Source organism: Eublepharis macularius, chromosome 3 (genome assembly GCF_028583425.1).
Source record: "Eublepharis macularius isolate TG4126 chromosome 3, MPM_Emac_v1.0, whole genome shotgun sequence".
NCBI classification, from domain to species: Eukaryota; Metazoa; Chordata; class Lepidosauria; order Squamata; family Eublepharidae; genus Eublepharis; species Eublepharis macularius.
This window is the reverse complement of record NC_072792.1, coordinates 51,444,142-51,471,667: the sequence shown is the minus strand read 5'-3', so window position 1 is coordinate 51,471,667 and position 27,526 is coordinate 51,444,142. Positions and strand designations below refer to the sequence as shown.

The 27,526-nt window shown below is 39.7% G+C and overlaps 1 protein-coding gene across 1 annotated transcript in view; it reads left to right on the top strand.

The window, feature by feature from the left end:
* SLC9A2 (solute carrier family 9 member A2) overlaps positions 1-24,384 on the top strand; it is a 45,857-nt gene extending 21,473 nt beyond the window's left edge. The window contains exons 4-12 of the mRNA XM_054975069.1: positions 8,994-9,211; positions 11,590-11,792; positions 13,661-13,750; positions 15,102-15,172; positions 15,970-16,131; positions 17,378-17,474; positions 20,600-20,725; positions 21,035-21,125; positions 23,420-24,384. Of these exons, the coding sequence (XP_054831044.1) occupies positions 8,994-9,211; positions 11,590-11,792; positions 13,661-13,750; positions 15,102-15,172; positions 15,970-16,131; positions 17,378-17,474; positions 20,600-20,725; positions 21,035-21,125; positions 23,420-23,742 (1,381 nt within the window). The 3' untranslated portion in view covers positions 23,743-24,384. The remainder of the gene's footprint in view (positions 1-8,993; positions 9,212-11,589; positions 11,793-13,660; positions 13,751-15,101; positions 15,173-15,969; positions 16,132-17,377; positions 17,475-20,599; positions 20,726-21,034; positions 21,126-23,419) is intronic.
* Positions 24,385-27,526: the final 3,142 nt, after the last annotated feature.

The window sequence follows — 27,526 nt, the reverse complement described above, 5'->3', positions numbered from 1 at the left end:
GTTTTGGTCCAGCAGATTAACAAGACTTCTCTAAAATTTCTTAGAGAGTGTTGCAGTATAATCCTCACTATCTCACTAAGAAATCAGTGAAGTAGGAAGCAATGGATTCATTCAGATATGCTTACTCATAATAATCACTTAATCAAGAGTACTTATTTCTTACAACATCTTGCTACTTTTAAAGCATCCCTGTGAAGATGATTTAAAGGGCAAATGATTCCAAGACATAAGTGCAGCAGTAGTTCATTAGTAATTGTTTGAAATCAAAGTGTGGGAGGGGAAAAAGTTATTCTACATAAACCAACATGCCTTGTTAAATATATTATAAATGAGCTGGTTATACGTAACCAGCTCAGAGTATATCTATAACTCAGCAAGAATCAGGAATCTTTGATACAGCCATTCATAATCTTTAGCCAGGCATTTCTGTAAGAGAGCAAGTTAGAAGAATTACACCCTTCTTACTCCATTGAAGTAAATAAGTTTAGAAGACCGTAACTCTGTTTAGGATTGCAATGATATGTTTTAGAAATGACTAGAATGAAAAATATCTAGTTAACTAAGTGCATCAAGAGCAGGGTTTTTTTTTCTGGGAACTCTGGAAACTCTCGAGAGAAATGAGGAGGAAACATATGGGATTCTTTGAAATCATATTATTTTCAAGCACTATTGCTGAGTATTTTTAAGAGGTGCTGGAACTCCGTTCCCCTTTGTTTCCCCCTGAAAAAAAGCCCTGATCAAGAGTGATCTTTTCTATAGTAAAAGGCGAAAGATTTATACAATCTGAAGAGAAACCAGAGTTTTTTCTTTGTTCTTTTTTCCTCCTTTAATCTTTTCTCTTCCTCTTTTCCTCTTTATATTTTTCCTTTCTTTTCTATTTGTTACTTATATTGAAAAATTAATAAAAAATTAATTTTAAAAAAGAGTGATCTTTTCTGACAGCATAAAAATATCTCAGAACTGGTTTAAATTCGGATCACCATTCTCAACATCAATTAATGTAGAAATGTCTCCTCTACAGTTCTCTTTCTAATTATCAGTTTATCATTTCACACAAGCCTGAGGCCTCTAACTGAGGTTCTGCAAACAATCTAGTAGTATTTATTGGCCTATAAATTGAGTATATGGTATTCTGAAAGGCAGATAGAAGTGATTATGTTACTAGTAGGCAGATTCAAAACTGTGAAAATTTGTATCTAGAGCAAGCTTTACCAACTAGGGTTGCCAGGTCCCCTCCAGTGGCAGGGGGGATTTTTGCACGTGTGCGAAGTGTATGGTCCTGGCACCAATGCAATGATGTCACTTCTAGGAGTGACATCGTTGTGCTGGCTGTGGGAGTGTTTTGCGAAATCAGCCTAAAGCGAAGCACAGGAGCATTCTCAGAGTCAACCTGATGACATCACTCCTGGAAGTATTTTGCCTCCTGGGCCCGTTCCCTACGCCTTCCCCTCCACTAGCCAAGTGAGTGGTGGCGGAGGCTGGAGGCTGCGAGCAGGGGATACTTGGCCCCATGGGGGCACTGGTAGCCCTATTGCCAACATTCTACTGAAAAAAATCAATGAGAGTGGTCAGTATAGGAATCTTTTTGTTTTTGTAAAAAATCAGCAATTTGTGTGCATTCACCTATAATTCTACCTTGGAAAAAGCAGAACTTTCCAGGGTTTTACCTCTTTAATTTCTTTACATTTTTTTCTTCTTCAGTCAGGTGGGGAGAAAACCTCAGAAGCACGTCTAAACATTTGTAAAATTTGTTAGTAATGACTGTATCCAGTGAACTAGATTTTTTAAAAAATAATCTATAGACAAAAACTGCCTTTTTGTACAGAGTGACTTGCATTTCAGGTGGGTCCTGTAATATACTATCAATAACTTTGATACCTGGCCAGAGAAACAAAATAAAAATGGGGTCCGTGAACAAGTAAGATATTATTTGCAGCGTATTGCTTATCCTAAGATAGCATAAGATATATATAATTATTATCAATATATCTGATTCTCAGCATGTATCCATCTATGGATAATTGAATCTGGAGATTGGAGCCATGAATTTAGACAAGACAGCTCTTTCTACAAATCAAAGTTCCAGTGTAATGATTTTCCTTTTTGAAACCTTATAAACCTTTGCATTTGGACCTTCTGTTCAGCTTCTTTTTACCTTAAAATTATTTCAGGAGGGCTATGGTCACATCCTACACTCTTTTTATTTCCACTCATACAGAGCTTCAGGTGTTCTCTGCCTATACTTTTACCTTGAGAACATCTTCTGTTTTTCGTTTGTGTGATATATATACTACTGTCTCCCTGACTCCCTCATAAGGTTTTGCTTTTCCCTTAGACCTTCTCAGTTTAACTGGTAGTATAGAAAGGCTTGTTATCAATGGAAGTTTGACAGAATAGTCAATGTGTGGGGATGGTCATGAGGTAAAAGAGAGATATTTTTTCCTTAACCAGAAGTAGAATTTATTTATAAGATGATGATGGTTGCAGAGTATGGTAAATGTATTGGTTTCAGAACAGTTCTTAAGCTTGCTGGTTTCAGAAATAATTATGTCTTTCCAAAGGTATATTCACTGACTCAGACATAGACTGATTTTCCACACAGATCTTCACTAACAGAATAAATTCTCATCTAATCCACACAGACATAGATTCACTCAGGCCTTTCCACACATCTTGCCTGACCTAGATAGAATAATATCTTTCTCAGATATACACAGACTGACCCAGGCACACACACAGTTTGCCTGACTTACAGAACTAAGCATTCCGATTTAGTCAGAATAACCTCCCTCTGAAATATACAAAGGCTGTCTGAAAACTTTCCCCTCAGCACTGACTAAAAACAGCAGTTCAGTCCTTCCCCTAGGTACAGCTACTGTCCAGTTAGTGCAGACTCCATTTACCCATCCAGCCCCCCTCCTTTCCTCAGTGGTCTGCATTTAAACTCACAGTAACAATTATTGAAAGCCCCATATTAGCAAGCAGAAATAAAATCCAAATTAAATACATTACATACAAAACATTACACCAAATCTAAAAGACAAATATATTAATCTTTTAGACCCCCCCCAATAATACAATATAAGCAGAGCCTGAACCTTTAAGGAAAGACATCCCAGTGGAGACTGTGGAGGTTGCTAGGCAACCACAACAGTATTTTTAGACTTCAAGCCTTGCTTTCTGTTCGTAAAAAGCAGGGGGAGAGGGGTAAGTTTTTTTCCCAGGGCAATTTTGGCTTTTGAGGGAGGACTCATTGGTACCACGTCTGGCAGCAACCATTGATCAACTTGCATGACTCACTGAGGCTCAGCTGCTTGCTACTGTTCAACAGCAGCCACCTTATGAAAGACAATGTGTGTGGTGGTTAGAGTTTCATATTGGGATCTGGGAGACCAAGGCTCCATTCCTTATTCTGACATGGAAGGAGACTGGGTCACTTTGGACCAGTTACTCTCTCTTAGCCTAATCCAACTCACGTGGTTGTTGTGAGGATAACATGGAGGAGAGGAGAATGATGTAAGTTGCTTTGGGTCCCCATTGGGTAGGTGGGGTATAAATGAATTAAATAAATATAGCTGAAGATGAGGAACAGATAAAAGGTAGGTTTGTTTGTGGTGTGAAGGAGAGGATGAAATAGGGAAACGTGAGAAAATGGGGGTTGCTCGAAGGAGGGGGAAAGGAAACAATGGGAAGGGGATACAGGAGACTGTGAGGTTCCCTTCATTCTCTCCCCCCTCCCACAACAACTGAACCTGACCTGGCTTAGCCAGAAGTGCACAATTGGGACCAGCTCAGCAGTTGGCACCATGCAACTTGGCCAGACTTTTCCTGAGGAGAGGCTTCCGAAGGAAGAGAAGGAGGGAAAGCTGAAGATGGGGGTGGGGACAGATAAAGGTAATAAAATTTCAATAAGCCTCCATCCTACCCTATTGCCAGAACAGCCACCCTGTTTCCATGCAGTTATGAAGTCCCATTAGTGACTATATGTCCATGTCATTCATTTTAATTTTCTCTTCTTCATATACTAGCACAGTAGGCATCAGTGGTGAATGTAAGAAAAGAATTAAAGGGAGCATACATACACAAAGGGAGATCACATCATAATTTAGATTGATGTAACTCTGCTTAGGATTGCATTTAACCATCTCCAAGCAAATACCAGGTATGTGTGAGCTGGGAAATGTGGATGATCAAATGATCCTGCAACTGTTGACAGCCATGGCTGTAACTAGTTTTCAGCATTCCATTGCCAACAAAAAACGTAAAAGTGGGTGGTGAGATGATGAAACGTCAGAAACTGTCTGGTATTCCAGAGTCATGAGAGTTACACATAGGCCCATGACCTAAAAATAGCACCCCACTCACTGAATGCTGGTGGCTTTTCCGCGCAATTTCTGCTGTCACCATTTCCAAAATGAATGCAGGCAGTTATGATTCCATTTTCATGGTGCCATGAAAATAGAATCATAATTGCCTGCATCCATTTTGGAAACAGTGACATCAGAAATTGCATGGAAAAGCAGCCAGCATTCAGTGAGTGGGGCATTAGTTTTAAGACATGGGGAAACGGCCTAAGTCTGAGGCAGAAGGCATTATTAGCAGATAGCTTGGAAAGGATTGGTAGGTAATGTTGACCTGTCAACTTCCCTTTCTTTCTCAAAGTGGAGTACCAATAGAACTTTTATCAGCACTGCAGAGAGCATTGTATTGGGAACCCAACTGCCAGTGTTCCAGGCTGCCTTCAATTATGTGCTACTTATCTTTAGTTATTGTTTCATATATTATATTTCATATAAGAACATGGACTGACATCAATTTTGGAAACCCCACGTTCACACATGAATTTCACAAAGTGTAACACTGAATTTCTCCAGGTTCTACTTCATGTTTGAATAGCAAATTGTCTTTTGTGGCATATCTGGAATGCGTTGTGGGAGCAAAATTGTGTGGTCAATTGTGTTTCTTCCCTAGAATGGAATATTGTCATATAAACTGTAGTGGGGCAGCCTCCATCAGGTTACTTTACAAGTGGCTACCAGCAAATTTCTAATACACTGGAAGGAGCTAGAATTGTCTGTGGCTTCCTGTTAAGTACATAGTGGTAGCAAACCCTGATTGTTCTGTGAGGTGGCTGTTTCCTGTGTGAATTTGGCTTTAATTGACAGTGGATGACATTTTATGATCATGAGAACGCAGCATTAGAACCGGAAGCTTGGCATTCCTATGCACGTAAGACATCTATTTGCAGTGCATCCTACATCATGGAATGGCATCTTGTGAAAAGTGAAATCTTTACACGTTGAATCCCATGAGGCCAGTTTTTTTAAAAGGGAATCTTAATTATAGCTGCCACCTGGCATAGTGGTCAAGATAGCCATGTACACTGACCTTCCCGTACAACAAAGGCAAATGGGAACATTTCCTAGATGAATGTGTTTTGAACAAGGAAATAAAAAAAATTAAGGCTTCTCCACAACAGACAGGAATGAAACAATGTATGTTTATTAATATATTTCATTTTCCATTATTTTATTCTCTGACCACTATTTGGTGTACAGGTTACACATACTTGTCCATTGAAATCAAGGCTAATTACATTATATGGAAGTATTTATAAGTCCCATGTAAGCACATAGAACATGAGCTATATTTTTACTCAGGAGAAACTACATCATCGGGCCAATATAGAGCAAGGAAGAGACAAAGAGTGGGAGGTGAATATACTTAACCCTGTCCCTGATTTCTCTATCTCTGCTGCAATTTTTTTCAAACTCCTGCCCACCTGCCCCTTCCCTCGTTGTAGTTCCATAATTGTGAGCCAAACTACACGATACGAATGACATGAACAACATGCGACTGGACTTACATGTGTCTCCCCTTTGCTTTCCTATACACTTGCCAGTGCGGCCAGACTGCGCTTGACCCTGTGTCCGTGCTGGCACGGGTTTCTTCTGTGTTCCTCCAAGACACAGGAATGGTATCCCATCATGCACTGCCAGTTTGCGCATGCTTAAACCATCCCTTGTTACTGTCCCCTGTCCCCTATTGCCTTTCTGTGCGGGAAGAGGGAAGCAGAAGCAAAACAGAACCACCACTCTGCAACAGCGACTCGATATGGTCCGCAGACACTCGCCAATGTAAACTGCTTTTTTGCTAACGTGCACAGAGCAGAGCTACGGACACAAGTTCATCGTGGATAAAAGAGACATGGGAAGGTGAGGGAAAAAAACAAATCTGGCCACTTGCATAGGCTCATGTAATTCATCTCGTCTAGTTCGGCTCTGTGTTTACTGCTACAGGCCAACCAGAAGCCAAACTACAGTAACATTGTAGATCTGTGACTGGATCTCATAAAGTGAAGCTGCATGGAACTAGGCAGGAGAGGAGTTAACTCTTCTCCCCATGTTATTATTATTTTTTATTGAAACTGCCTTGTGGACTGTAATTAACACTCACAGAGAAGAAAAACAAGCAAAGACAGACTGCAGAAGCAGGATTCTATTTAAGAACTGGCACAGAAGAAAAAAAGTTGACCTTTCCCTTGCTGAACACTGTGGCATTGATTCAAGCTGAGCCCTACCACAACTCCTTTTCAGGGTTAAAAAAAAACACACCCTCAAAACAATCTAATTTCTGTTCAATCAGAAGTGGTTGGAGCCATACTTCCAAGCAATTGTGTTTACAGTTGCAGTCTCAGTGCCACTGCATCACCAGTATATAGATGCAGATGTGCACATAAAGTAGTTCAGCAATAAATCTAATTCTCAACATGGCCCCATTGGTAGATACTTAGATCCAGAGATTGGGGCACTGAATATACAGATCTTTCTACAAACCTGAGAAAAGCCCCAGGTTTGCAGAAAAACCTTTTTTAAAAAATGGGAGAGTTAAATCCTCCAAAATAAGAGGTAGTGCCTGTACCTTTAAGAAATGTATGCCCCCTAAGATGTCAGTGGCCATTGTATGGGGTTGCTAGGCAATCATAACAATATTGCAAGATGTCAAACATTGGTTTCTGTAAGTAAAAGGCAGGGGGAGGGGACAGGACCTTTTCTAAGGCTATTTTGGCCTCTTAGTCTGCCCCTGCTTCTGGTTCCTGCTTCCCCCCTCCTGCCCTAGAGGGAGGACTCATTGGAGAAAGACCCAGAAGCAGCCACCAGGCAACTTGCTCTCATGCAAGTTGCCTGGTGGCTTCCAAGCAACTTGAGGCCACACTACTTGTCTGAGCTCAAGAGCAGCCTCCAAGCTACTGGTACAACTTGACTAGGCTGAACAGTGGCCATCACACAAGTTACCCTAGCAGCTTGCTACCACTTTTGCAACTTGATCAGATTTTCCCAGAGAAAAGCTGCCAGGTGGGAAAGCTGAGGGCCAGTACAGTGTAGTGGTTAGAGTGACAGACTGGGATCTGGGAGACCCAGGTTCAAATCCATACTCTTCAGTTACTCTTGCTCAGCCTAACCTACCTCACAGGGTTGTGAGGAAAAAAATGGAGAAGAAGAGAATAAGCTAAGCTGCGTTGTTTCACCATGGGGGAGAAATATGGGGTATAAATGAACTAAAAAAATGTCAGGACTGGGGGTGGGGGGGGCAGATAAAATGAAAGCTTAGTTGGTGATTAGTAGGATCGGTTCCAGGTTTTTGTGGGCCCTGTGCATAGAGTTCTGATGTCCCCTCCCCTCCCCCGGCCACCACAAGGCCTGCCTTGTGCCCGCCTTTCCTCCTATCACCCTGCCTGCCTCCTACTTGCCTGTATGTCCCTGTCTGCTCATGATGAGCCCTCCTACTATCCATGCTTGTAAATGCCTGCACTGCCTGCAAAATTTCCCTGGTAGCTGCAGCTGGAAGCCCCGGTTGTGAAGTGCTAGCAAGTGAGTGGGTGGAGGGGAGGTTGGCTGTACTGGGCCTTGCCAGAAGCCCTGGCCCCTGGTGAGTAGGAAGGAGAGAAGCAAGCACGGAAATGAGTGAAGTTGTGGGGCTGCTGGGAGGAGAGGAAGATGAAATAGTGTGGGGAGAGGGATACAGGGGGAAATGAGACCCCTGCAAGTCTTTGTGGGTTCTGTACTTGAATATATGTAATTGGTAAATGTGTTTATGTATGTATGTAACTAAGGCTACTAGTATCTGAAAAGCAGGGTTTATCAGTAGTTTTTGTTGGGAGAAGGAAGTGGAGGTAGGCCTGGCACATGAGGTTTATAATGCCTATGATCCAAGTAAGAACCAGGCAAGCTAAATATATAGGTATGAAAATGCTATATAGCTATGGTAGGCTTGCCAGCCTCCAGGTGGTGGCTGGAGATCTCCCAGAATTACAACAGATCTCCAGGCCACAGAGATCAGTCCCCCTAGAGAAAGTGGCTGCTTTGGATGGTGGAATCTATGGCATTATCACACCCTGAGCCCATCCCTTCCCCAAACCCTGACCACTCCAGGCTCCACCCCCCAAACCTCCAGGAATTTCTCAGCCTGGAGCTGGCAACCCTAAGCTGTGGGTTCTTTTTTATCAACTGAGTTTCATAGGTTTGAACATAAACAAATGGGTGTGTTTACTCCTGTTGAATGCAGCTCCATAGCGCTGTATTGCAAACATCTTTTTAAGCAGCAGTTTATGATGTGATGTAAGAGCCTTACTGTTCATTAAAACTTAAAGGTGCTGCTATGCTTGCCTCTGGTCTCAGTGAAAGCAGTATGATTCACTTCCGTTTAATGAATCCCAGTCCGCATGAATACTTCTGAGTGTTGAGATTTTCTGCCACTTACTTAGTTGCTTCCTGCATGCCACAAAATTGCCCAGTTATTTTAAGCCTTTCAGACTGTGGTTTGACAATACAAGAGCTGGATAATGATAATACAGCACCCGAGATACTTCTGCCTTGGTCTTGAGTGTGTCTTCCAACCTCTCTGAGATCTTGACATTTGTGTTGAAGATCTGGGTATGTAAATTTCAATGAAAATATAAAGAAATGGAATAAAAGTTGGTTTTCTTCCTTCAGGATTACATCTTGTGCTATGACCATGAATAAATATGTGGAAGAGAATGTTTCTCAGAAGTCCTACACCACCATAAAGTATTTCATGAAGATGCTGAGCAGTGTCAGTGAGACTCTTATCTTCATTTTCATGGGCGTGTCCACAGTTGGAAACAATCACGAGTGGAACTGGGCCTTTGTTTGCTTTACCCTCCTCTTTTGTTTGATCTGGCGTGCACTGGGTATGAATTTCAACATTCTGGACTGTACTTGAACATTTTCTTTATAACTTAAAGATGCTTATCTTCATGCAACAGTTTCTTTAAAACAGAAATACCTGGACTCAACAGGAAACAATAACAAACTGCAAGAAAGAAAATGTACTTCCATTGAAGATTCTTAGTCTAATCCTTGACCCATCTGCTATATATTTCCCTATGTAAAGAAAGGAAATGGAAGAATTTCTTGTCATAGAATAGCATTGCTGCATGTCTGTTTAGGGAGGAGAGGAGGAGAGATCCCCCCTCCCCCAGTTTTGAACCTTCGTTCATCTTGGCACAGGAGAACTAGTCTTCATTAGAGATGGGCACGAACCGAAATATGAACCAAAATTAAGCATGAATCAGGCCGGTTCATGGTTCATAAATCAGCGGTTCGTCAGATCCCATTTCTGATGAACTGCCACAAACTTTAGACTGGTTTATTTGGTTCGTTTTTTGGTTCATCACTGCAGACAGCCTGGTGCCAATCAATCAGTTTCCTAGGCAACAGGGGATGGACTTCCTGCAGACCTTCGGCTGACCTGGAAGTGATGATTTTCTGACCTGATGTTTTCACAAACCAAACGAACTGGTTCGCGATCCAGGGGCAGGTTCATGAAAGTTCGTGGTTCGTGAAATTTGACGAACCATGAACCACATGTTTCGGGTTTTTTCCGGTTCGCACCCATCTCTAGTCTTCGTCTTGCAGTATCTATTTCAAGGGCTAAGGAGTCTGGTGGAGAAGCTTTTAGCAATGATTGGCTGAGCTGCTGTAATCCCAGAAATGGGAATAGCCTATATAGCCTGACCATTATTGACTAAACATCTGAGATCCTAGAGAGAAGCAATGCAAGTAGAAATGCCTAGGGAAAGATCAGTAAAAGAGGCATGTCCTAGGATACAAAAGACAAAGAAAGTTGAATAAGGGAAAGCAATTCAGAAATGAGGGATTGGATTTGGAAATGGGAATGAAGAATGGGAAGAAGAGGAAAGATCAGGGAAAAAGTCTGATGGAGAAAGGAAAATGGGAGAGGGAATGGGCAGAGATAAAAGCTGAATATGGCTGAAAGTTACTGAGATAAGGGCTGACCTAATCATCTCTATCCTAATCTACGTATCTCTTCATATCTATTACATAAAATGTATAGGAAGAATGAACAAATTATTTTTAAAACACAATGTTGGCTGAGATTATGTTTTGGCCAGTGGTTATCATTAGAGGTTTTTTTTTTTTTGAGAAATCCATTGAGTTAATTAGGATTATACTAATATAATTTAATCATATGCACATGTAAAGAATTCAGAAAAAAATATTAGTCCTTAGCTCAAATGAGTTTATTCGAAATAATAGATAATAGGAAGGAGTCCAAAGAAAGCTTTGCATTCTGGTGATCGTTCTTGAGATGTCAATACTCATACGATACCAAATGCAGCACATGTACTGGTATGTCTTCAGTTAGAAAATTCAGTGATAATACAATAACTGCATTGTCCACCCAAAATATTTATTTATTTATTTATTTTTGCCCCAACTTTCTGCCAAACGGGGACACAATGTGGCTTACATAATTCTCCTCTCCTACATTTATCCGCACAACTGCCCTGTGAGGTAGATTAGGCTGAGAGTATGTGACTAGCCCAAGGTCACCCAGCAAGCTTCCAAGGCAGAGCAGGGAATCAAACCAGGTTATCCCAAATCATAGTCTGACACTCTAACCACTGGCTCTCAAAATATGTACTGCTTTTGTTTTGTTTTTTTAAAATTGAGGTTCTTCCATCTTTTTAAATTTATGTAATACCTGAGTAGCCCGATCTTGTCAGATGATCTAAGCTAAGCAGGGACCGTACTTGAATGGGAGGCCACCAAGGAAGACTCTGCAGAGGAAGGCAATGGCAAACCACCTCTGTTTCTCACCATAAGTCGGTTGTGGCTTGAAGGCACATATGTAAATACTTCATTGAGCCTTGTTCTGTGACTTATTTTTTTAATTCATGTCAGCAGATAAAATTCTGGTCCCCTCTTTCCTACAGAATTTTTAAATAAAATATTTGCATAGGGCTTGAAAAACTAGTTCCTGAGATAATGTCAATGCAATCTTAAGAACACTTTCCTAGAAGTAAGCCACATTGAGTAGACTTCAAGAGGATTTTGAGTAGGCCTGCTTGGAATTGTACTACATATCATGCAAAAAAAAAATCATATACACTTCTGTATAATAGAATGCAAAGCTGGAAACATGTCAGTTATTTTTTATTTTCATAGTTGGTCTTAAATTGAAAAACTATCTCAAAATTAAGGTTGTGATGATGAAGACTGTTCAGATGCATTCTGAACTGTTTGTGTTTCTTGCTTTTCTTAGGCGTTTTTGCATTGACTCAGATCATTAACCTGTTCCGGACAATTCCCTTAACATTTAAGGACCAGTTTATTATTGCCTATGGAGGCCTCCGAGGAGCCATATGCTTTTCTCTGGTTTTCCTGCTTCCTGCTGCTGTGTTCCCTAGAAAGAAGCTTTTCATTACTGCTGTTATTGTGGTTATATTCTTCACTGTTTTCATTCAGGTAAGGAAAGGGGGTTCTTTCCTGTAGGTAGTCCTCAATAGTTATTTGCATTGGATACCTTTATCACTGCTACAGTAGCACCGTTTCTAGTACAAAATGTTTCATACAAAAAACAACAACAAGTAAACTGGTAAATATAGTGGGTGAACTTACTCTCTGGATACAATAGTGGAGCAAATGATGTCCCCTCTTGCATTCTAATCTTTTGCCGAATCATATCTTATTCTACCAAGGAATGAGTTCTGTTACAAGGAGAGAACACCTCACATGGGGATTTATACAAAATTTAGTAAATCATTCAAATTTAGTTAACAAAGCCTCTCTTGTTTTGAGGTTTGCAAGCAGATTATTGCTGCTTTACCTGTGGGCTACAGGGGAAGGTTGGCTGCACATCTGCAGCCTTGGTTAGGAGCCACTGGGAGTGGAAAGAGGAGGAATGTAAGAGGCGCTAGGCTCCACACCATCAGCCCCTCATGGCCCTTGCCACCATTCTTTGGTGGCAGAAGAAGCAAGCGCACAGTCTCCCTCCCTCCCTCCCTCCCTCCCTAGGTGCAAGTTGCCACTGGGGATGCCTGCCACAACGTTGCTGTTTGGGCTATGTCAGGGCATTGGACTGAATTCACTGGGTGAGTCATACTTGCTGAGCGACTCACTCTCCTTTTTGGGGTTCCCCTTAAGAAATTTGGGGTAAGCCAAAGCTTATGCACTAGGACTGGCCGTTGCAGGCTTCACATTGGGTGGCAGGTACCACTGGGGTCACACCTGGATGCGGCTATACCTGTTGCCATCTTGCAGTGCCTAGCTGGGGTGTGTGTGTGCTGGGGAAGCTGTGCCATTGAATGACAGGTTTGATGCAGCAGATCCATCCCTTATGCCGCATCAGTGCTGCAGTGACTGTAATCAATAAAACTGTGGCCTGCTTTGGATGGCAGACAAAAGCACAATTATTAGTGAAACAAGTATTTGCAAAGGTTCCTAGGAGATGTACTTATCATCTCATCTCTCCTTTGTCTTTACTTTCATCCTTGTCACAGGTTTTCAACCAGGTTCTGTGCATTGTATATTCCTTGCCTAGGACAGAGCCTGTAAAGCTGCATAAACAGATTGTCAAATTAATTGTGAAATGAATAACCTTGAATTATATTACAGTAAAATGACAGTTATCAATAGAGTTTTTAATATAACCCTGTGCTTTTTAACCTTACCTGAACTTTGGACTTATTTTCCTGGTTTATTTGAAAATGTGCTGCTTGTCCTTTCCCTTGGTGCTTCAGATGTCTGGTTGTTCTCAGGTGCTTGTGCCCAAAAAGGAAGGAGAGAAAGATGACACAGATATGCTGGGCTGGGGGAAGATATGGATTACAGGTTGTTCAGATCATGGTGCCACATATGCTGAGGATTGTGGGGGGGGGGGTAACCACAACCCCCTGTAGACATAGCAAGGATGACTAGTAACACCATACTTCTCCTCCTACCAAAGATGGTATGTTCAACATTCCCCCTTGGGGAAGATTAGCTTTCTTTTCTGTTGGGATTCCTCTTTGGTGGGAAGGAAAGGGGAACCACTGCTAACTGGATGTGCTACATTTGCGCATGCTCTGTGTCACCAACATGTTTCTCATTGTTATTCATCAGTATTTGCCTGTAAAAGTCCTTCATGTGTTCATCAGTCTTTAGGACCTGAAAGTCCATTGCAAACCACAGTTTAAGAATCATTATTGATTTAAAATTTTATCTTGAGAAAATCCCTGGTTTCAAAGTACAACTGCTGGCAAACATTTATTTATTTCTGAATAGTACATGAAAATAATGGCAAGAAATGTAAGGATTGAAATGATTTTCTTGCTTGTTTGTGTTGTTTTCTAAAGGGAATAACAATTCGTCCATTGGTGGAATTTCTGGATGTTAAAAGATCAAATAAAAAACAGCCAGTGGTCAGTGAGGAAATTTACTCTCGGGTATGTTTGCAGCTTTGGACACATGCTGTACCTTTGGAAATACATTGAAATTTGTGTTTGTTCATTTGGTTTTGTCCATTGTAAGAATGCATGTATTGCATAGCATCACCTCTGTGAATACTTTTGTGTCTTACTAGCTGGATACTTTTCTCGCCTACTGTTCTGCTAGGCAAAAATTGTGCTATTTTTGAGAAGGTAACTTTAAAACACCTTCTGTTAGCCACAGTGATCTCTTTATAGAGATGAGTTTAAACAGTGCTTAAAATTTTTTTTTAAAAAGAGGTGCCAGTACTCATGCTGTTCTCCCTTCTCAGTCCAAATCTCAAATGCCCAAGAGATGCCGCATCTCTGTTCTGGTACATTCCTCTGAAAAAATACCCTGAATTCAACCCAATTTAACCTTCAGTTGACCTTTGTGTAGTATTGTTTTGACATAAAGTCAAGTTATTGTCTATTCCCCCTACAGGCATAGGCTTGGATCCTATGACACTTCTCCTCTTCCTTCTCTCTGGCCACTGCAGAAGCTTTCCTCCACTGCGGAAATCACTTCCTCTGCTGCAAGCACTTCCATGTGCATCAAGGCTCCTTGAAAAACATTGATCTTGCACACATGAAAATGCTGTTGGCAGAAGAAGTGAGCATTGAAGTAGAGGAAAGCCTCTGTAACAGAAGAGTGAATGGAATGATGTCATGGAATCCAATCTAGAGTGTGCATGTAGGAGAGGACTGGCAACCCCTCCCCCCACTTTTCTTTTTCCACAGCTGCCATTAGGCATATGCTCTGGGGCATGACTTCCTTGCATGCCAGGGTTCTGAGGAAAGAGTCCTGTGCCAGCCCATTTGCACAGCTCATTGGATTATGTTTAAGTGCTAGATTAAAGATGTGAATTTCCCGTAAGACAAGGCTGATTCAAAATTAACTATTTGCACATTAAGTCTAAGTGATTGAACTTGGTTAATGTGGTATAGCACTTTCAGTGCAATCCTAAAGAGAGTTACTCCAGTCTAAGCCCATTAATTTCAATGGGCTTTGACTGGAGTAACTTTGTTTAAGATCATAGATCCAGAGGAGTTGAAGATTGCACTGTTAAGAGTATCAGCCAAGGCCTGGTAATACTAGCCTTCGAAACCACGCTCAGCCATGAAGCTTAGGGAGAACTTGGGTCAGCCAACCACCCTCAGCATAACCTAAGTTACAGGGGTGTTGCAATGATAAAATGTACAAAAGGAGAACTATGGGCACAGTCTTAAATGAACAGCAGCATAAAAATATAATAGGTGTTATAACCACATTTAGTAACTAACAAATTAGTATCTACCAAAACAAGTAATGAATGTTTCTATATTTTAGTTTTTCGATCATGTGAAGGCTGGAATTGAAGATGTTTGTGGACATTGGGGTCACAACTTTTGGAGAGACAAGTAAGAAGAACATTAGGATTCTTCTGGAAATCTAAGGAGAAGGCTGACTGAATGTTTATCTCCTCACAATTGTTAATTGTATATAGCATTTTTTTGTGGCTGTATGATGTAATATATGGATGACTTAACTGTAATAAACCTGAATTCTGCACAATTAATGTAGGCAAGTGCTCTAATCAGATTACATGAATTCACTTTGGCATCACTTAGTGTCAAATTCCAAAAACCCTCCATTCCACAAATAGTTCTTTGCTCTATTCAAGGAATAATCTGCTGAGCATTTCCGTTAACTATAGAGCCATTTTTCTTCATGAATGTTTACTAGAGATGAGCACGAACCAGAAAAAAACCAAACCGTGCGATTCATGGTTTGTCACATTTCATGAACCACGAACTTTCACGAACCTGCCCTGGTTCACGAACGGTTCAATTGGTTTGTGAAAATGTCACACCCAGGTCAGCAAATTGTCACTTCCAGGTCAGCAGAAGGCCATTTCTGGGCCAGCAGAAGGCCACTTCCGGGTCAGCAGAAGGTCTGCAGGAAATCCATCCCCTGTTGCCTAGGAAACTGATTGATTGGCACCAGGCTGTCTGCAGTGATGAACCAAAAAACGAACCAAACGAACCAGCCTAAAGTTCATGGTGGTTCATCAGAAAGGGGCTCAGATGAACCACCAGCTCGTGAACCACAAACCAGCCTGGTTCCTCACGAACTTTGGTTTGTATTTCGGTTCATGCCCATCTCTAGTGTTTACCTCACAAAACAGTAGACATTGTTGCTTTTGCTCCTCATACAGGTTCATAAAGTTTGATAAGAAGTACCTACGGAAACTTCTAATACGGGAAAACCAGCCCAAATCAAGTATTGTCTCTCTGTACAAGAAACTTGAAATAAAGCATGCCATTGAAATGGCAGAGACTGGAATGATTAGCACGGTACCATCACTAGCTTCTATCAGGTAAGTAAAAGGGTATTGAACATTATTATTATCAGGTTTGATCATGATTTCATTATATTGTGTATGCAGAAATCTTTCTTTACATTCCATTCCTTTTCATTAGAACACAAAAGTTTATTTATAGTATTTCCTTCATTTAAGGCTGTAAACTTCCACCTTTTTAATTGGTTGTTTAGTGGTACAGTGAATTAGGGACATACTTCTGGTTCTGTTACATATGGAATGAAAAACAAAAGATCAAAACATGAACTGTTTTTCTATTAATGAGCTTTTGTTAATTAAATTGTAAGTTATCACATGTAAATTTATCAAGTTACTTTAAGTATTCAAAAAGGGGTTTTGATAATATATGCATTTATTTGCATTTAATACATACAGGGAGAGCCCCGTGGCGCAGAGTGGTAAGCTGCAGTACTGCAGCCCAAGCTGTGCTCACGACCTGAGTTCGATCCTGGCGGAAGCCAGGTTCAGATAGTTGGCTCAAGGTTGACTCAGCTTCCCATCCTTCCGAGGTCGGTAAAATGAGTACCAAGTTTCCTGAGGATAAAGTGTAGATGACTGGGGAAGGCAATGGCAAACCACCCCTTAAAAGTCTGCCAAGAAAACGTTGTGATGCGACATCCCCCCATGGGTCAGTAATGACTCAGTGGTTGCACAGGCTACCTTTACCTTTAATACATACATCACTTTAAAAAGTAGATGATCAACTGAAAATTCTTCTGTCACTGTACAAATCTACCAACAATTAATTTATATCAAATTGATGTGTGTCTAGGGTATTCCCTGTTAATGAAAAGAAATGATTTTACTGTGATACTTTCCTACTACATAGATCCAGAGGAGTTACCCGTGTTAGTCTGTAGTAGCAAAATAGAAAAGAGTCCAGTAGCACCTTTAATACTAGCCAACTTTACTGTAGCATAAGCTTTCGAGAACCACAGTTCTCTTCTCTGACAAAGAGAACTGTGGTTCTCGAAAGCTTATGCTACAGTAAAGTTTGTTAGTCTTAAAGGTGCTACTGGACTCTTTTCTATTTTCCTACTACACTTACATTTTAAACACTTTGAAGAGAGAGGTAACATCTTCTTGGAGTTAGATCAGCTATAATTTTTATTACACAAAAGTGAGAAATTATAGGAATATTTTTTCCTTGTAAAATGCTTTTATCTTTAGGGGGCAAATGGAGTAATTCATACTATTAAAGATTGTTAAATATATGTTTCTAATTTATTTTGCCTTTCAATAGTGAACATCAAGATGAAAAAATAGTAGACTTCTCTCCTGGTGAGATAGATAATATACGAGATATATTAACAAAGAACCTCTATCAAATACGGCAGAGAGTAAGTAGAAAGTGGTATTAATGGAACACCCTCTTGCGCATGTATCTACTACCTCAGCTGGTGATGTTTTTTCCTACTCTATTAAAAACACTAGGATGCCATCCTTAAGCAAGCTTCCTTGGAAGATTTCCATTAAAATCAATGATACTTGCCTCCAAGCAAATGTATTTAGGATTAAAGTATAAGAAAGCTGATGAATAAACATGGCAAAGGCAAGGAATGGCACCTGGCAAGCTGTGTTTCTGCCTTTCCAAAACAACTTCAGAAGAGGAATTTATTTCAGCTTACTGGTTCTTTGTTTCAAACATGAGACCTTTGACAGTGAGCAATAGCACTTGTGAGTTTGACATAAACTCTGAATATTTAGGCAATGTTTCCAAATACAGTATTTTCCGATTGCTAAGGGTCTCTCTATAGCCCATTTATTCTTAATGTAATGTAATGTAGCCCAGTAGGAAGTCCTGTGACTGATAAATTGTGATTATTTTATAGATTATCTGATTGCTGGGTTATAATTTGATCCACTCTATTTCTGATATTTAATTCTAGCCATACTAACTGGATCCCACTGCATATTCTTACAGTTATAGTATAGACTAGTTGCTCTAACTGTGGGTTGTGACCGCAAAGTAGTTCACAACTCTCTCATAGGTGGGTCAAGAGGGAGGAGAGAGAACAGGGTGAGATGAGAGCAAAGGCAGTGGGAGGCAGAATGGCAAATTGGGTTTGCCCCTGCATAAAGTGCAAAATGGCCCTGAAATACATCCTGTTGTTTAAAAAAAGTACTGTATGCTTATAAATAATCAAAATGAAAAATAAAATATAAATGTGTAAAGTGTTAAATGATATGAGATGGTTGTGTTTTGTTCTGGGTAGGGCAAGTGATTTTCAGAAAGTTTTCAAAATGGACTGGGCCCTGCTTCAAAAAGTTTGAGAACTACTTAAATAGACAGTGACTAAACCTACAATTATATCCACGCTTATTCAAGTGTGTGCTTCATCAGACTTGGGTCGAATCCACATTCACCCATTACCCGCATGTTTATCGGATATCTTCCGTTTGCCTCCAATCCGCGATTTTCCCCTCTTCGTTCACATTCCTGCTTCCAATCCGTCTTTCTCGCGCGTCCCTCCGGTCACACGGCCGCTTGAAAACCGCTTTTTTGGGTGGGACCTTTTTTCCCGCCCATTTTTTAAAAAATTTTTTGAGCGCACTTTTCCATTATTTCGATCTTGCCTTATAAAGAAACATCATTGAAGATAATGATGCCTCTCCTTCCCCCACTGACAGCACTGAAGGCTCTCTCCCGTTTTTTTTTTTGGAAATTTGGAAGCATGTGGGAAGCTTTCGTGGGCATTTCCTATGCAGGACAGTTCAGTGCCTGAATTTTACTGAAGTTTCACTTCCTTGGAGTGTCATTATTTCGATATTTCATAATTTCGATATTACAGTAATATAAAATAAAAAAAATAAAAAACAGTTAAAAAGGAAGTTTTGCGAGTCCGTTCTGAGGATGGATTCACCCCAAAATGATGTTTCAAACTACCAGATTTGATTCAGAAACAGCATAATCAATAAATCCAATGCTATGAAGTCAAAAGCAGTCTTTTGCAGACTACGGAGCACTTGCAAGTTGAATCAGCCAATAGGAACTCTCGGAACGGCCGGAGAGACAGGAAGGGGGGTGGTTTTTAAAAAAACCACGTAAATTGCGCATTGGCCCATTCACGGCCACCGTGAAACTCCCGTTGAAAACCTGTGACCACATATTCGGGAGAAATGCGAATGAAATGCGTCTGTTTAATGAGGTAATGTGACCGGCACTCGGGATTGCGTGGGGAATGCGGGGAACATGCGACTTAGAATGAGTAATGTGGATTCGACCTTGGTGAACTCGAGTAAACAGACATAGGATTGTACTGTGAATAGGTCATTTTTAAGGCTGTTGCTCTGTTTGAATGAAGCCTTAGCTGTTGATAGTATACACCTGCAGATAATTTATTTATATCCCATCCCATCTGTAAGGAACAGGGTGGTCTGCTTTGCGCCTTTGTCTTTGCCTCTTACTTTTTAAAATATGTATTTTCTTATTTGTTGCTTGTTTGTATTCCATTATTCCCAGGAGGACTAGAGCAGGTTGCATTGCTGTCATGTACTTGTTGGCATGTACATGCCATGTACTTGTTGGCACCCCTCCCTGTTAAGACAAAGGCCTGATCACATAGGGGAGTACTTCAGCACACAGGCTATGCCAGAGAGAAGTCAGCTTCTCCTCTGTGTGCCAAATGCTTGTTAAAGTCTTTGTCTTCTTAAGGATGGATGGCAGAAACACACCTTCTCATGAATCAAAAACTCTTGGGTTGTATAAATATAAATGGGAAGGTTGGCACTTCTTTAGTGGTTTTATACCTGTTGGTTGTCAGCATAGTAACATAGAGCTGGAAGAGACCCTTGGGCTATCTAGTCCAGCCTCCTGAACAATGTAGGAAATTCACAGCCATCTCCCCTCCTGACCTCCCTAGTGAACTCTGCTCTGTGCCCAGAGGAAGGCAAAAAACTTCCAGGATCCCTGGCCAATCTACCTTGGAGGAAAATTTCTTCCTGACCCCAAAGTGGCAATTAGTGTTATTCTGGACATATAAGGAAGGGCCACAAGAGCCTAGCACTGGATTAAACAGTTTATAATTGAACATTCATTCATTTAGGTTGCATGTAATAAGTTATGTGCAGAGATTATGTGTAGATAATATGTAGATATTGAACATTTCCCCACATCCTTAATATAGCGGGATGCTCCTGAATGCTAGCAGCTTCCTCGCACTATTTCTGATGTCATCCGGAGGGAGGCAATGATGATTCCATTTTTGTGACGCCACAAAAATGGAATCATCATTTCCTGCTTCCAGGTGACATCAGAAATAGCGCGAGGAAGCCACCAGCGGTCAGTGAGTGTCGTGCTATTTTAAGGACATGGGGAAATGGCCAGAATCTGGTTACAGATAGTCAGTTTTAAATTTTGGACATTGCTGGTAAGTTGAGTGCTGAAAGTATGGTTGCATTTAGTAGTGTTGTGCTACTGTCTGTATTAATATAGATTTGAAATGTAGTTTTTCCTTTGTTTCAGGCTCCTTCATATAACAGATACAGTCTAGCTGAAGATGCAAATGAAAAACAAGCCAAAGAAATTCTGATTCGTCGCCGACACAGCTTAAGGGAGAGCATTAGGAAGAGCAATAGTTTGTCAAGACCGGTACTTGCATTTTCAAGTGTATTGTTGTAATTTATTTAAAATACATATTATGTTATTGGAACATGATGGCAAGGTCCTTGGTTAGTTTTCAGGGGGGTTACAGTGTATCAGGGATTGTGTGTGTGTGTGTATGAGCACATAGCTATTCTCCCCATGCCTGTGAATAAAATTGAGCAAAATTTTATTTATAGTAGTAATTTTCACATGTATAGCCACTTTTCAGCTTTGGTAATCTCTGAAACTGTTTAAAATCACATTTTTGACATATATTTTGCTCTGTGTGTTCATATCTCATCCTTCTTTTTCCAGGTTGCCAACAAAGCAGCACGCTATCTATCACTACCTAAAAACACTAAACTCCCTGAGAAAGTACGGAAAAGAAATCAATTCTCTTTCAAAGGTAATGAATTATGTAATAAAAAGAATGAGAGAATTCAGAACAGGTTAATTAAAGAAAACATATAGCTGACAAGGTTGTTTGTGATTTTGTGTTTATACAAGTAGGCTCACTAATTTCTCATAAGTTGATGGTAAATGAATGATGGCTTGAGTGATATTTGTATACTGTACATATTGATTGTATAATTTGTGTGTGTGTTTGAATGGTAGGGTGAAAATAAGGCTTTCTATTTGGGAGTTGACTGCCAAAGATTAGCAGCACTGTTCAGCCCAAACAGATTAGTTTACAGGGTACTCATAGTCCTGTTTTGTGTAGTATTTCGTTCAGTTGTGATAGGTTGTTCAGCCTTACATAGTAAAACTGAAAGCTGGGAACTCAGAGAACCTGATTCATATTTTAGTATAATGGTATATAGCTATAACACTATTAAATCACTGATTTAAAAAATCTACCAGGGATACCTCCTGTGTGGAAGCCCTGTTGCTGCTTTGCTGTATTAGTAGCAGCAACAGGGGAGCCACACAATCCTGTCCCTACGTGAAAACACTCTTATCACAAACTTCTTTGAAAGGCCCCTCTGTTTCCAAAGCAATTAGCCAGGCACTACGGGAGTAGCTGTTCAAAAAGCACCTTTCGTTGCACAAGATTGCATGCTATTTTAAAAAATCTTGATTCTGGGTCACAATAATGTGAAGCTGAATATCACCTCATTCATCTGTGCCTTTCCTTTGTGCTGCATTTAACATTAGTGCTATGTATTAAGGATAATAAAATTGCAACCACAGAGACTGATGTGAATATCAAGTTGCAGCAATGCTATAAGAGGCATTCTTTGTGCTGTTGCTGGTGAGTACAGCACTTAATCAGGGAGGGGCCAGATTCCTAGTAAGGCCATAGTGACTGTCTCAGTTTCCTAGATCTTAAAACAGTGCTGATCCCGCCATGCTTTTGTCAAAGGCTTTTTTTCATCTGGAAGAACTGAGAATGAGCCAGATACACCCATGACCTGTTCTACTATTTCATGTTCCTTCCAGAATAAAATAAGCTTTCATGGAGAAAAACAATGGACTGTGTTCAGTAAGCCAGACTGAATGAAAGCTATGATTCCCCTAGTTTAATTTTTTTTTAAATTTGAAAACAAAATTTCTTTATTTCTTATTTTGGCAAAAATATGGCCTGGTTGGTTCTTCTTAAAAAATTGTTCTGGCATTTACACAAAATTAAATTAGTACCCAGTTTCTAAAGCACAAGATGGTTTTATAATCCTGTTTAATGTTACTATGATGTTTTTAAAACAAGCGCATATGAGACCAGGAAGGAAGATGAATTAGGCAGAAACAACATTGTTTTTCACTGAAAAGGCAGTTCCTAATTTTGTACCTGCTTTTGACACTTAAATTGAAGGTCCTCTTTTAGCTCATCTGAAATGTGTATTTATTTATTATGTATTACAACATTTCTAGCCTTTCCATTAATAAAACCTTCTATGCTGCTTGTCCATGAAAATATGAAAAACAATTCAACTGAAAAATCAGAAATACGACTTAAAAATCTTCTAATGATCTCTTTTAATAAAAGGATAAATAAATTGAAGACTTGTGATCAACCAAACAACACAGCATCTAGCAAATGCTCAGTAAAATAAAGGCAGGTTCTTGTTATATAAGAGAGGGAATAAACAGTACCTTTACAGGATTCCAGATCCAGAGGAGTTAGCCGTGTTAGTCTGTAGTAGCAAAATAGAAAAGAGTCCAGTAGCACCTTTAAGACTAACCAACTTTACTGTAGCATGAGCTTTTGAGAACCACAGTTCTCTTTGTCAGATGCATGCAAGAAATCAGATGAGTATGCTCACATCACAAATGGCAGAAAATGCAGCCCAAATTGTACCATGCAGTCTCCAAACCTGATGTGGCTTATAACATATACCAAATAACAACACAAAGCATAAGGCAACAGCAAAATTAAAATATACTGAAATGAATCAAAAGAATATCACAGAACAATTCCCCACAAAATGATTTTATCCCATCTTATTTGAGTTTGATGTGCCTTTTGTGTGTCGAGAGCTGGTATTAATTTTGTTAGAATGAACTTTCATTTTCTTTGGGCCTCCCTGCAATTATAAATTCCAAATTCCATTGTTATGCAGCTTCCTACGCTAAATAAAAACTACACATCATACTGCAAAATATTTGGCATTCTGTGGTAGGGTCCAAACTTGTGTTTCATTATACAGGATAGACAAATGTTCAGAAAGTAGGTTAATATATACTAATTTTCTAAATTTGCAGTGGGTGACAGCAGTGATTCTGAATCTGATCACACTACAGTGCTGAATTTAAAATCCCAAGCAGGGAGGATTTTGAGAGACCAGAGACTTCGACAGCAGCAAGGCAAAATGGAATGGAAGAATGAAATGGACACAGATAACCAGGAGTCTGTAAGCCACCTTCAGGGAACGAGGGGGTTCAGGCAACCACTGCTCTCTCGGCCAACATTTGGCACGCTGCGTGAAGAAGATGCAGCTGAAGACAACAGATCCATCAAGCCCATTCCACCCCCTCGATTAGTCCGGCAGGCATCAGATGCTGAAAGTCCTAGAGACAAATCCTAGAATAAGCCATACTGAAAACTCTTTAAAAAGAGCAACTGTCAACCACAGATGTGGTAGACTAGCAATCTATAAACTGACTGGATAGCTGGGTCCATCTAAAGGTATAACCCTGGATACTCTTGGAGGGGTGGTGGCAAAGAAAAGCTTCTTTTTTTTTAAGAAACCATGTTCTTTCACTAAGGGGAAGGGGGAAGTCTACTTGCAATGGAACCAAAAAAATGCAATTATACTATTTTATAACTGCTGTTAAACTTCCACAACAAAAGGCAGTTTTATAAATCAAATAGTATGTTTTTTAAAGAATTGTTTTATTTTATTTGTTTGTCTATGGCACGATATAAATACAAATTGCACTGAAAAAAAATTGCACAATGCACCTCTTTTAAAGCACTTGCAAGCTGTTCTCTTAGAGGCACCCAATGCACTGAGATACAATTACATATTGTAAAACATGAAAATGCATTAAGAGAAGCTGCAAATCCTGCAATACCAAATGCTGAACTACGTTATGTCCATAAATCCCATGTCGTAAATTAATAAATTGGATTAGGAACGGGGAATTCTGAATTCAAATCTCCGCTCTGCTAGTCAGGGCCTCTCTGTCTTCACCTGACCTAGAGATGTAAAATTTCTGGAAATTGTGAAGCCACCGGGGTGAGGGGGACTCCCCCTCCCCATTTTTTCCAGATATAAACTGACACTTTGGTAAAAAATTAAATATATGCAGTACTTGCATAAGTCTGTTTGGTTGATTTAATAACAAAAATGCATAATTTGCAATTTAGCATATATAATTTCTAACTTAATATATAAAATTGTATTAATTTACATAATTATGGCATTTAAAAGTATAAATGCCATAGTTTTCTACAAACAAATAGCAAATACATTGATTCAAGAGAAATCTATACACAACTGCAGCCTATGTTATTTTAGTACTTTTCGCTCAATCCAAAGGGAAGGGGGAACATTTCACAGGAGTTTTTCCAGTGCTACTGAAATGTCCCAATTTTTATGTTAAAAAATATGAAAAGTCCTTTTTTGTACTATACATTTTGAGTGTGTATAAACCTCTTAAAAAGCATTTCACCTATAGCCAAAAGCAAAAATATTTCATAGGATTTTTTTTCAGTGCTCCTCCAGATTTTCCAGTTTTTCCATTGTAAAAATAGAATGCTATATATTTTCAGTGAGTAAAATCATCTTCAAAAGTGTTCCATTCATTCATAGGAGTGTTTTCTCAGTGTTCTCCAAAATTTCTATAATTTCCTGTTAGAAAAAATTGAGAGAGAGTCCTCAGACCTTTTCATGCTATAAAATAGGAATTTTATCCAGTGCTCCCCACAATTTCTCAATTTTTCCATCAGAACAAAGTACCTGGGGGAAAAGATATAGGCATTTCCCCATTTTTTCCAGTTTCTTTCTTCACATAGCCTAACCTACCTCTCAGGGTTGTTATGAGGATAAAATAGAGGATGGCAGAACATGAATGTTGCCATGAGGAATGAGGGAATGAAAATGAAAGTCAAATGCAGCCCACCAACCATGTACTTTGGCCCATAGCATTCTTTATAACTCTTCATTGATTTACAGTCAACAGTTTACCAAGCCCTATAACTGACAGGCTGTGCTTGGCTTGGCGTTGTGCAAGTGTGTTTTAAATTCATTGACAAACTGGCTGTGAAGTGTTATGTTTTGACCCAAATATGAACACTGTTAGAAAGCTTCTTGGAAAATGAAGTATTTCCTAGGTATCATTGTGATCAGTCTGAATAAATTGTGATTATGGAATAAATAACATGGATATGGATGGTTCAGGCATATTAACATGATAAGAGAGGTTGCTTCTAAGGCCTATGCCCTACCTGTATAAGAATGTAAATATAATAATGTAAAAGCTTTTTGTTTCTAATGTCCTACCTTGAGCTATGAGAGGTAAACAGTCTGTGAATGTACTGCTGCTTATATATTGTCAGGAATATTGTCAGCCTGATGATTTCATTCAACTAGGTTCTTGAAGCTTGTCACTTGAAAGGGATAAAAATAATTTATAAGTATGTAGTTGGGACTATTTGGTGTTTTATTTTATTCCATACGTTTTAAATTGTGATTTGCAAACCACGAGGAAAGGGCAAGATATAAATATTTTAATAAATAAATCATTAATATATATGAATTTCCGCTTTTTGTGTCACTTTTTAAACTTCTGTTTGGTTCTAATAACAGGTAGTCTAATAGACATTATATCTTTGAACTTCCAAAAAGCTTTTGACAAGAGTTCTTGAATAAACTTAGCAGTCATGGGATAAAATGACAGGTTCATTGTTTGATTAGTAAGTGATTGAAGAACAGGAAATCCAAAGTAAGAGCAGAGATGTGAAAAATTTCAACATGAACGTGATCACTGAACATAGCACAATGGAAATATGTACAATTCTCATGAGTCAAAACCCCTTACACAATTGCTTTGATGTCGCTTTTTGAAGTTTTTCTGTGCAGTTGGTTTTACAGCGTGAGACTGGGGCTCTGCCTTAGCAATAAACTACACTTGTAACATGTATTGCGGCTTTTGCACCTGCGCATTCAGCAGGCTGCATCATCTTGAGCACTAAAAGAAGAAGAGTCATAATTGGGTCATTAAACTTACTGACTTCTTGAGCACAGAATCAATTGTAGTTTCTGTCCTCTTTACACCAGTCATTGTAAGATACATTGTTTAAATGACAGTGGTAAAAATGCATATGTATAAATTTAGCCACAATCAGGACAGTTGCAGGGTTTGTGTATCATTTTAGTTTCTGATGTGGGCAATACTGTCTGTCAGGAATACTGTGTTAACATGAGCAACAAAATGTTACATTTGTATTTGCCTAAAAGTATGAAAAAAATTCTGTGGAGGGAGGGAGAAAGAAATACAAGGCAATGCAAGAACATCCATGTGCAAATTGATCTGGACAATAAAACAGTTGGACAGATACCAAGTGATACTGCTAAATAACAAGTCTCATCCCAGAAGGTAGTGGCAGGGGGGACAGAAGCGACTGTACCAAAAACAGTATGTAATAACGTGCACTCAAGTCTTCTCTCCACAATCTGATACATTTGAATTGTTTGGACCAAGACAAAAAGTGTGTAAAATGTTCAGATTATCGATCACCACTTGCAAGCATCCCACAACTGTATTGGGACTTGTATTAGCCTGCTTGTTCTTAAACAATCTAGAACCAGCAATGAGCAGAGAAGGGGCAGCATTTGCAAGTGATACCAAATTATTCAAGAATGTGGACTGCAAACAGAATACCTCAGAACTAGACAGGTGGTCAACAGCAATGCAAATGCTGTAAAATTATGCAAGCTAAGGCAGAAAAATCCTTGTTTCACATTTGGTGGGTGGGGATCAGATGAGGCTGCTGGCCAGCAGGGCTTCTCATTGACCGTTGGAGATCTGACTGGCTCTGCAAATTTTTAAAAATGTTACTTTGGGAGCAGCTGCCACCACAGCACAAGGATTTTCATTATGTGATTGAAGGCAAGCTGCTTGTATGGGGGAAAAGCAGTATTTTCATTTTAAAAGGCATTCTCTTTTAAAATGAATACATCTGCTCCCTGAAATGTTGAAGACTTACTACTAGACTTACATATAACATCAAACCCTGACATTTTGTGCTTAGTGCTGCTCCATTGGCAGCCATTTTGTCATTTTCTCTGCCTCCAAAGGTGGGAATTTTGCTGTTAGCTGTGCCTCCTGTGGTGGCCATTTTGTGGTTGGGCATACCACCTTTTG